The 11,160-nt window shown below is 33.8% G+C and overlaps 1 protein-coding gene across 1 annotated transcript; it reads left to right on the forward strand.

The window, feature by feature from the left end:
- The first annotated feature begins 2,350 nt into the window (after positions 1-2,350).
- LOC139851426 (putative clathrin assembly protein At5g35200) lies at positions 2,351-6,973 on the forward strand. Its single transcript, XM_071840460.1, has 16 exons — positions 2,351-2,488; positions 2,907-2,998; positions 3,094-3,163; positions 3,250-3,347; positions 3,780-3,921; positions 4,007-4,107; positions 4,197-4,280; positions 4,359-4,409; positions 4,499-4,564; positions 4,654-4,719; positions 4,795-4,875; positions 4,961-5,038; positions 5,115-5,270; positions 5,940-6,012; positions 6,168-6,280; positions 6,365-6,973. Exons 2-16 carry the CDS (start codon positions 2,921-2,923, stop codon positions 6,725-6,727), a joined length of 1,620 nt encoding a protein of 539 aa, XP_071696561.1. The 5' UTR covers positions 2,351-2,488; positions 2,907-2,920; the 3' UTR covers positions 6,728-6,973.
- Positions 6,974-11,160: the final 4,187 nt, after the last annotated feature.

Raw genomic sequence — 11,160 nt, forward strand, 5'->3', positions numbered from 1 at the left:
TAAAGTGTATTTTTATTTATTTAAAAATGTTCATATACTTATATTTATATTTATATATATACTTACATTTTTTCTTTACACACAATTGTTCGTGAATCGTCGGGAGTAGTCAAAGGTTCATGTAAACAGTTCAAAATTTTTGAGATTCAACTAAATAGACTTTGCTTATCATGTCGAAACCATATGAAATTAAGTTTAAATTTGGTCGAAAATTTCCGGGTCGTCACAAACATATGCGTTATGGTCTAAAACCATTTATTTATGAGTGATATATAACAAGCTAGGCATCTTAGAAAATTCAAACCATTCAAGTCTCAAGGTAGCTCAGGGTTTATTTAATAAAGATTTTTCAACAGATTCACTCTCGTTTTCTTTTCTTTTGGGACTTATTTGTAGAGATAAACAAGATGTTCATGTATTCAAGAAATACTAGACTGATGATCCACGTTACCAGATCATTAATAGGAATCTCCGGGATTCTTATAAGAGCGTCTACTAACATCTTCAATTTTATTCTTTCATAGATCACTGTTATTTCTTGATAATTAATATCGTATCTATCTTTGAGTATTCTACATAATACACTTGGATCTTCGATCATATAATATGTAGATTCTAATGACTCGTCAATATGTTTGCTAAGAAAAATACTTGTTATTGCTTTCTCTTGTTCGGAACAATTGTTATTTTCATTCAGGGTTTCTAAAATACCGATTGATTCGAGATGTTTTTCTACATTCATAACCCATGTTAAGTAGTTGTTCCCACTTGATTCTAAAGGAGCAAATTTAAGCCTTTTCAAATTCGACATTTTCTATTATCAAAAAGATGAACAACATAAATCATAATCAACTTCTATTCATAGACAAATAATAAAATGAAATTAGAATCATAAGTAGCAAACAACAGAATAATGGCATGATTACAAATGATAAAACCACAAGAGCAGGATAGAATATAGGTTCACCCGGTGGTATATTCGCAACAATGATGATAGTTAGTATGACCAATACAATAGGAAAAATCATCCTTGTGTGAGTCATCTTTACAAAAAAAATTTTGAGAGTGGTAATCTGAGAAAATGAAGATTGATTTGTGAAAATGTGAAAACGGAGATGTTTATTTTATATTTAAAAAATATAGTCGTTGTAACGTCGTTAGTTGACGTTAACGACTGTTATGTACTCGTTGTATTAATAATAATTTTAATAAATGAATTTTATTAGTACAAATACGATTACTATAAATACATTTAGTATAAATACGTTTAGTATAAATACGAAGATTAAGAGAATAAACATATTATGCATAAATAATAAATTTTAAGAATAAACATTAGTATGCATGAAATAAATAATGATTAATTGCATAAGTAATCATAAATGTTAGATAACATAAATATAAATGTTAGTGAAGTTAATAAGAGTTAGATTACAGAAATATAATTCAGGCGGTATAACCGACCATATATAACTTAAATAACATAAACATAAATGTTAGTGAAGTTAATAAAAGTTAAATTACATAAATATAATTCAGGCGGTATAACCGACCATATATAACTTAAATAACACAAATATAAATGTTAGTGAAGTTAATAAAAGTTAGATTACAGAAATATAATTCAGGCGGTATAACCGACCATATATAAATTAATTAACATAAATATAAATGTTAGTGAAGTTAATAAAAGTTAGATTACAGAAATATAATTTTACTTATGATGATAATAATATTTACCTTACTAATAAATAATATAAGATATTGTTAAAGAATTTATTACCTTGATTAGTGACTTGTGCTTGCTTAGATAAACCTTGATTATACGGAGCACTTCGTGCTGATAACGTGTTATAATTTATTTATATTTACCTTTAGTAACCTATTATTTGGATACTTCTATTGTAATAATAAGAATGAGAGAAAGAGATTGAATAAGGAGTAATGGAGTATATTATATTTTTGGTACTCACACCTCAATTACATTCATCAGTTGCATATTTATAATACTTAAGATTTACTGTATAAAATCTAGCACGAGATTTTTATTTAATTTTGTCTCCTAAATATTGGATTCTTGTGAAAGTTGTCATCCACCACTTTTGACATTTTAATATCATAACAGTTATCTATTTTAAAAAAAATAAATATAAATATTTATTTTAATAAGACAAAGAAATGTAAATACTTAGTTTTGACATTTGAGAAAAGGGAGAATTATTTGTTAGGACAAAAAATAAAAATGGTAATATATAAAATAATATAATATACTCCGTAATAATAAAATAAAATAAGAATAATAATTTAATACGGAGTAATAGAATAGTGATGATAGAGAGTCGTCGTATGTAATATGACGCCGACGGCCAACCAAATAAGAATTTTCATTTTTTCTATTCTGGTATTCAAATAATAACACACCAGCAACACCAACACGCCCCTCTGTCTCTCTTTCTACACAACTCTCTCTCTCTAGATTTTGATTCAGGTGAACAAATTTCTTCTTTTTTGATCCATTTTTTCATCTCAAAAGCACTGAATTTCGTAAGTATACTAATAGATACAAGTTTTGTATATGTATAGTTTATAGTTTATAAAATCGGTTCAACTTTTGTTTTTTTTACCTCAATTGTTCAATTTTCTAATATGTATAGCTTCTGTATGTTTGTATTTAGTTTTTTAAGTATATTTTCAGCCGGTTAATTGCTTAGTTTAGTTTATGAAATTATGACTACTTTGGTGTGTGGATGATTGATTGATATGTACATAGATTCAATTTAGCTCAGCTGTTTGTATCATTAAATGTGTGTAGGTTTTAAAGTTATGTTTGAATGATAATTTCAATTTCAAATAAGGTATTTGTATTTTTAAATAAATGATTTATTAATTGTTTAATACTAATGTAGATTGGCGTTGAAGGATGTCTGTACGAAAAGCTCTTGGAGCGATCAAGGACAGCACTACTGTCAATATAGCTAAAGTTACTAGTGATTACAAGGTATGTTAAAATTAAGGAAATTAATTAAGTAGTTATGATAATGATATTCAGCATGGTTATATAGTTGACGTTCGTTTTCGGATTGGATTTGGTAGGAATTGGATATAAATATTGTTAAGGCGACAAACCATGTTGAGCGTCCGGCGAAAGAAAAACATATACGTGGTGAGTATGTTGTTTTATATTGAAGTATGAGAGATTTGTATGTTGTATATACAAATGAGAACTTATGGTGCCTTTCATATTTGTAGCTATATTTGCAGCTATCTCAGCTACAAGACCTCGAGCGGATGTTGCATATTGCATACATGCACTTGCAAGAAGATTATCCAAGACACATAATTGGGCGGTATGTGTTCTTGCTATTAATGTTTTTTATAATGTCAATCTAAAGCTTCAAAATTTAAAGTTCTGATGGATTATTCTATAACTGTCACATAGTAATATAGTAGTATTAAACAAATATAGTGTGTGTAAAGATCATTATCATTATTTCTGTATTTGGTTTTCTATTTTAGTTTCAGTTAAGTTACTACCGGATTGCCTACTTGTTATAGTTATTTTGTTCTTTGATTATACCATTATGATAAAAAAAAGTTTATAACTTACTTTGTTTGGCTGTTTAAGATTATGTCTATAAATCATATGTAAGATCCACTCAAATTCGAATATAGTCCATTGATTTTTTAAGATAAGTTAATCTTGGCTGAGTTGATCTACTTTGTCTTGTATGGTCAATTTTGCTGACTATTGATGTTGACCAATAGTTGTTCAAATTCAGGTTGCTTTGAAAACTTTAATTGTTATTCATCGGGCTTTAAGGGAAGTTGATCCCACATTTCAAGAGGAACTTCTTAACTATGGAAGGAGTAGAAACCATGTGCTCAACCTGTCTTACTTTAAAGATGATTCTAGTCCAAATGGTACATTCAAAAACTTGTTATCATTAGTCAATCGGTAAAGATCAATAATTTATCTGACAATATATCTTGTGATTTTTTATTTCAGCATGGGATTATTCAGGTTGGGTTAGAACCTATGCACTGTATTTGGAAGAAAGGTTAGAGTGCTTCCGAGTCTTGAAATATGATGTTGAAGCCGACCGCCCTGTAAGATAATTTTTGCAGTAGTGTTTTATAATAATTTAAGGTAAAAATTTTGTCTTTTTAAGATTTTTTTTTTATGTATTGCGTTGTAGAGAACAAAAGATCTTGATACACCTGAGCTGCTTGAACAACTACCAGCTTTGCAGCAACTTCTATTTCGTGTTTTGGGGTGTCAGGTATAGCATTTGCTGCTTTATAATGCTAAAGTTTCAACAAGAATATAAACATAAATGTGGATTTTTTGTCATGTGCAGCCACAAGGAGTAGCAGTTCATAACTTTGTGATTCAACATGCACTTTCCATGGTCAGTAATGACCGTTAACGATATTAAATTATTTGGATTTGTCTTATTTTCACATGTTAATGTGTTACTTCATCTTATTGCTTCATCAGGTAGCCTCTGAAAGTGTGAAAATCTACACTGCAATTAGTGATGGCTCGGTTAATTTGGTAGACAAGGTAAGGCATGATTTTTGCTAGTGAGAATTGATTATTTTTTATTTTTTTTATGATTAAATTCTAACAATTTGATAATTGCAATGTGACAGTTTTTTGAAATGCAACCGCATGATGCTCCTAAGGCTCTGGATATATATAGGAGGGCTGGGAAGCAGGTATAACTCTGACAAGTTACTAACATTTATCATGCTAAATACCGATTTAATGCTATTCAATAAATTACTTTTTAGGCTGAGAGACTGTCCGAGTTTTATGAAATATGTAAAAACATCGACATCGGGCGTGGCGAAAAGTTTATCAAGATCGAACAGGTAAGTGTCTACTAGTAATATAATTCAAATTCTTTGTACTAAGCTTATAACACTACCTAATTTGTTTTGTAATTATCAATTGAAGCCTCCATCTTCATTTCTACAAGCCATGGAAGAATATGTTAAAGAAGCTCCTCGAGCTTCTACTGTTCGTAAAGACGTGGTATGGTTTCTCTCTACGCGTTCTTGAACCTTCAGTTTTGAAATTTGCGCTTAATCGTGTCTTTTCAACAAAGCAGGCAGTTAATGGCAAACCAAAAGAGATGTTGGCCATAGAATATAAAAAAGAAGCAGAGGTCCCACCGAAACCATCAGAATCTCCACCTACACCTCCACCTGAACCTGTGCCTGAACCGGTTCATGTAGCGGCTCCTGCACCACAACCCGATTTGCTGGTAATTTAGATACTAGCTCCCTTCATCCATGTCTGACCTGTACAAAGTTTGACTATGCCAATAAGCAAATTCATTCCTTTTTAGAAAGATATAATAAGGGATCTTTTGAACTCAGTGTTGTAACGCACTGCACGATTAATGCTGATTACTCCCGATTACTCATTTCTAGGAACCGGCGGATCCGATCGTCCAAATCTGAGTAATTAATTGGTCAACATCGGTCAATGGGTCAAAATCGGATTTAGTTGGTCAAAAGTTGGATTTATTCGGTCAATATCGATGAAAGTTAATATCGGTCAACATTGTGGAAAAATAATTGTTGACCGATATTAACTTTCATCGATTTTGACTGAATAAATCCAACTTTGACCAACTAAATCTAAATTTGACAATATGGATTAAAATTGAATTTCAGAGGTCTTGAACAAATGAAGATCATGTTTATGTTTCTGGACAATTATGTTAACATTATGTTTATGTTTATGGATCTCTTGTATATTTACACATAAAAATTTATTATTTAAATGTACAAAAAAAAGTCCAATTCGATAACTTCCCGACCAACCCGATTAGAGATTTTTTTCAACCCTGTTTGAACCAAAATCATGTTGTGTTTTGGTACCCTATACATGAATCCTTGCTAAGTGACTAGTGATTTCGTCTCTTTAGGATCTCGACGACCCTGTAACAGATGCCGCTGAATTTGACCAGAAGAATTCCTTGGCTTTGGCAATTGTTCCTGGTATGCAAACTAGTCCTTCTATACATTTGATATTTATTACTTTGTGGGTCCCATATATTATGGAGGAAAATTACATACAATTTGAACTTGGTAGACAGTCTCTATTTGCCTTCATATTTTGATAACCTTATTCTTGTTGACTTTGAACATTACAGTTGACCAACCATCTACAACTACTACAACTTCAGTCAACGGGACCTCAGGTTGGGAATTAGCCCTTGTAACTGCTCCAAGTTCTAATGGAAGTACTTCATCTGCAAGCAAGCTGGTAGGTTATGGGTCCCGCCATAAATTTAATGATTGACTAAAGTACCCCTTAGTACTGTTTTGTTGACATAGACTTGTATTCCAGGGTGGAGGACTAGACAAACTTACGCTTGATAGTCTCTATGATGATGCAATCAGAAGAACTAACCAGAATCTTAGTTACAACCCGTGGCAACAAGGCGCAATGGCTGCTTCCATAACGACACACCAGACCGCACCAGACAACATTCAGATGGCAGCCATGGCTCAGCAACAACAAGCTTTAATGTTTCAGCAGCAACAACAACAAGCTTTAATGTATCAGCAGCAGCAACAAATGATGATGATGGGCCCACCACCATTGCAACAAGGTTCAAACCCATTTGCTAACCCATATGGGGCTAGCCCCCACCCCTATGGCTCAGGTGTGCCAGTCCAAGCATATAATCCGTATTCTGGTCTCATGTAAAATCATCAGTTTTTGGTCAGGCAAAAACTTGTACAAGATAATTAGGAGTAGGGGGTTAAGCATTGTTTATTATGTATGTTTGAGGCTCGAAATAATGTTTTTGGATTACATTCAAATTCTTTTGGTTTGAGTTTTTGTATTTATTTACTCATTTTTTTTTTTTTTTGTTTACGAAAATATAATTATTGTGTAAAACCTTTGAGACCATCTTCTTGTACATCAATGTACCATTTATTTAGTGATTGAATGATCATTCTTGTTATGTACTCGTATATACTTATTCTTATGGCTTTTTTATTATTCTTATGGCTTTTTTTTTATTTTTATCTTCCGCCCCTTTCATTTCCCACTGCAGCTCCTCACAAATATTATATTGAATATTATGTATTTATGAACAATAAATATCAAGTTCATGTATTTTTTTTTTTTTTGAACAGCGATTGGGATCACCCGAGGGGGACTTTAACCATCCGTTGCGATCATCTCCCGTTTCGACTATGCCGATGCAGCGATAAACCCCGCCCCCATCGCTGCCCGGGAGGAAACCTTGAAACCGATCCAAGGGCACGGCCAAGTAAAACCCCCATCCCCTTTACCCCCCAAACGATATTGGAAAGGTGCCATGGGTGGATACTTCATGGCATGGATGAAATTGTGTTTTTAATATGTAGCCAACGGGGGTCGAACTCCTGACCTCCCCTAAAGGAGGCAGACCACCAACCGCTGAACCACGTCACAATTTCTCAAGTTCATGTATTGCTTAAACTATACAGTATATAGGTGTGTAACTGATTAGTAACAAACATTGAAACTGTTCATTCATACTTCTTCTCAGCTGGAAAAACCCAATAGTTAGTCTCCAACCCATTACTCCCACCAAACTCTGCTTGTTTTGCATTTTTGGCTCATGGATATGATTGCGTGCCTATGTGTAATATATATTAACTGTACTGCATTTTTACATGTATTGTGATGTTTATAGTTAGTTTTGGGGTTTTTGGGTCGTTAAGGACCAGCAAGTGATAAACAAAACGCATGGTGTGTGTTGCTTGATGCGTGGAGCGATGTGGTGCTTGAAACACTACGCACCATTGACGTTTTATTCCGATTGTTTGATGCTCTTTCTTGGTTGTTTACAAGGATATATTGCGGCTGGGCTTATAAAGAAGAATAGTCTCGTCAAAGTTATAACCACGGCGACACATTTGACACGGCACAACGGACCATTTATGGTCGGACGATTTTGGGCCCATGGCTAGATGTAAAATGTACAGACAATGACCTAACCTACGTACACCTTATGTTTCTGAAGATGAAGAGTAAACGGTCATCTAGGGTCGACATCCAAGAGGAATGGGATGATCTTTGGTTTGCGTTGTCCCGTTCGTTAACCGCGAGGTTTGGGTGACGAGATGATGACTGGTTTTAAATTCGGTACGGATGCCGACATAGATCATTACGTTCCCAGGGAGGTTAGGAAGACGACACGTCGTATTCTACATTAGTGTTACCCTGATGATCTTTGTGAGCCAGGGGCGGAGGTACATGAATGCTTGGGGTAGCACAGTCCCCCACTCAGCCCAAGAGCCCAACAAACAATTAACTGTAGAAATGTTGAACTCCACACAAAGAACCCCAACCTAATTGGACATAGACCCCAACCCTTTTACGTTAGCCCAGCCCAACAACTTAAATTAGGTTATTTGTTTATTTTTTCTTTTTGAATCCATACGTATTTATGTAATTTGGACATAGACAACACATCAATTTAGGTTTACTTTTGCGGTGCCTTTCTAATCCATAATACGTATCCATACATCGGTATTTCGGTGCCTTTTCTAATTTTGGTTTACTTTTTCATAAAAGAATTATTGAGTTACTAATTAAATAAGGAAATTTCTAACTGAATTATGTAATTTTTTTTAATTTTTTTTTTTATATTGTGATCTTTTAGAATTTATCATACAATATTTAAGTAAATTTATGTTTCTCCCTATAAATTTATGTTAGACATTTGATTTTTTATGCTTAGTCAATCATAGTTTTTCATTTTAATCTATATACTTGATATATATATCGATATTAATTGGTGACCCCATCAATTTGAAATCCTAGATCCGCCCCTGCCGTGAGCTATCCAGGCCCGTTTTGACGATATGACGTGAGAGACCAGTGACGAGGACAGCGCCAGGCTAGCTATTAATTTAATTGTAGAGATGCGGCTTTTGGTTAAGCAGTCACATTACACAATTCAGGACACGTATCTACATTTTCTCGAGGATTTAGATTGTTTAGCATAATATCCTTGAGGTTTGTATCCACATGGAGCGAGTTGTTTGTCGAATGTGTGGCGATATTGGGGACCTGCTGACCTGCCGAGAAGGCACAAATTATAGGCAAAAAATGAAGAAAAAAACATTCGATTTGATGTACAAGATGAACCAAAAGTAGATATTGATTTGTTATCTTAACATTGTATTTAGATTTTTATTATATTGTTAGTTTAAATTTACAATATACTGTTAGAGTAGTCGTATGTTAGTAAGTCCGACCCTTTTATGGGTTTAGTGTTTATTTGACGGGGGTTTCATTGTATAACATGGTATTAAGAGCTTAAGGTATGAGAATGAAACTCCGTGAATATTATTGATTACATTAATGATTGTTTATAGAGTAGCTAATCCTAAAAAATCTAACGGACTCAGCCCACAAATTGAACTTGTTGAGAAAAGCGACACCGAATTATAGCAAACCGCTAGTAATAATTGAAATAATGACAATAAAGGAACACCGAGATTTAACGTGGAAAACCCCAATAGGGTAAAAACGACGGGCAAGGAAAGAAACGATTCACTAATAAGAATAATAGGAATTACACTTTTCTCTAATTACAAGGATAAACATTAATCTTTATATCTCTTGTAATTAGGAGATTAAACTCACAAACTCTCTATTATTTTCTTTAGTATATAAGAAAGAAAGAAATGATTTGGTACGATCTATGAAACTAGTAAGCTCCTATATTTATACTGCTTTGGGAATGGGGTTGGTGAAATTAGGAAGCTAAAAGTCTTATTTGTAACACACAATTACATGCCAATTTAGAATTATTCAAGGTAGTAGGTGTTTACCATCCACCATATTTGACAATCTCCCACTTGAAGATTTGATTAAAACTCAATAAATCTTCACACAATAATCTTTCCTTGCCAATGATGTTGCTTACGTTTCTGCTAGGCCGTATGAGGAACGTCACCAAATAAACTTGTCACGGTTGATTGACTTTGTTAGAAAATCAGCTACATTGTCGTCAGTATGAATTTTCTGCACATCCACGGTTCCTTCTTCCACTTTCTCCCGAACGAAGTGATATTGAACTCGTATATGCTTTGTCTTTGAATGAAATGCTGGATTCCTTTCAAGATGCAAGGCACTCTGATTGTCACAAAATAGAGTGATATTCTTTTGTTTGTGTCCGAGTTCCTCCAACAAGATCTTTAACCATACTGCCTCTTTAGTAGCTTGAGTAGCTGCTACATATTCTGCTTCTGTTGTTGACGTCGCCACAACTGACTGCAGTTTTGAAACCCAGCTTACTGTTCCACCACAAAGTTTGAAAACATATGCAGTGGTAGATTTACTTTTGTCGATATCCCCTGCATAATCAGAATCAACATACCCTTTGACAATAAATTCCGGTTCCCCATAACATAATGCAACATCTAAGGTACCCTTAATGTATCTAGGATCCTCTTTACCGCATTCCAATGCTCTTTACCAGGATTCGTCATGTACCGACTAACTATTCCCACTGCATGTGCAATTTCTGGTCTTGTACATATCATTGCGAACATTAAACTTTCCACTGCTGATGCATACGGTACTTGAGACATCTCCTTCCTCTCGTCTTCACTGCTAGGACACATAACGGAGGATAACTTGAGATTAGTAGGAAGTGGGGTTAAGATTGGCTTACTATCTTGCATATTGAAACGCTCCAAGATTTTCTTCAAATAATTCTTTTGAGAAAGCCAAACCTTCCTATTATCTCTGTCTCGGTGAATTTTCATCCCTAGAATCTTGTTTGCGGCACCCAAGTCTTTCATTTCAAACTTCCTAGCCAATTGAGCCTTCATCTTATTAATACGATCTTTGTTGGGGCCTGCAACCAACATGTCGTCTACATATAACAGCAAAATGACAAAATCATTGTCTCCAAACCTCTTGAAATATGCACAAGGGTCTGCATAAAGTCTGTTATATTCAAGGCTCATTATGAAAGAATCAAATCTCTTGTACCAACATCTCGGCGCCTGTTTGAGACCATACAGAGATTTCTTTAACCTGCAAACCAAGTTCTTTTTTCCTTGTAGTTCAAAACCTTCTGGTTGAAGCATATAAATTTCTTCTTCAAGATTTCCATGAAGAAATGC

This window comes from Rutidosis leptorrhynchoides, chromosome 6 (assembly GCF_046630445.1).
Source record: "Rutidosis leptorrhynchoides isolate AG116_Rl617_1_P2 chromosome 6, CSIRO_AGI_Rlap_v1, whole genome shotgun sequence".
NCBI classification, from domain to species: domain Eukaryota; kingdom Viridiplantae; phylum Streptophyta; class Magnoliopsida; order Asterales; family Asteraceae; genus Rutidosis; species Rutidosis leptorrhynchoides.

Excerpts from the sequence above, each read along its gene's own strand:
- LOC139851426 (XM_071840460.1), top strand. The coding sequence starts at position 2,921 with ATGTCTGTACGAAAAGCTCTTGGAGCGATCAAGGACAGCACTACTGTC. Across the intron at positions 4,410-4,498 it reads TTCAACATGCACTTTCCATG|GTAGCCTCTGAAAGTGTGAA; the intron begins GTCAGTAATGAC and ends TTGCTTCATCAG. Across the intron at positions 4,565-4,653 it reads CGGTTAATTTGGTAGACAAG|TTTTTTGAAATGCAACCGCA; the intron begins GTAAGGCATGAT and ends GCAATGTGACAG.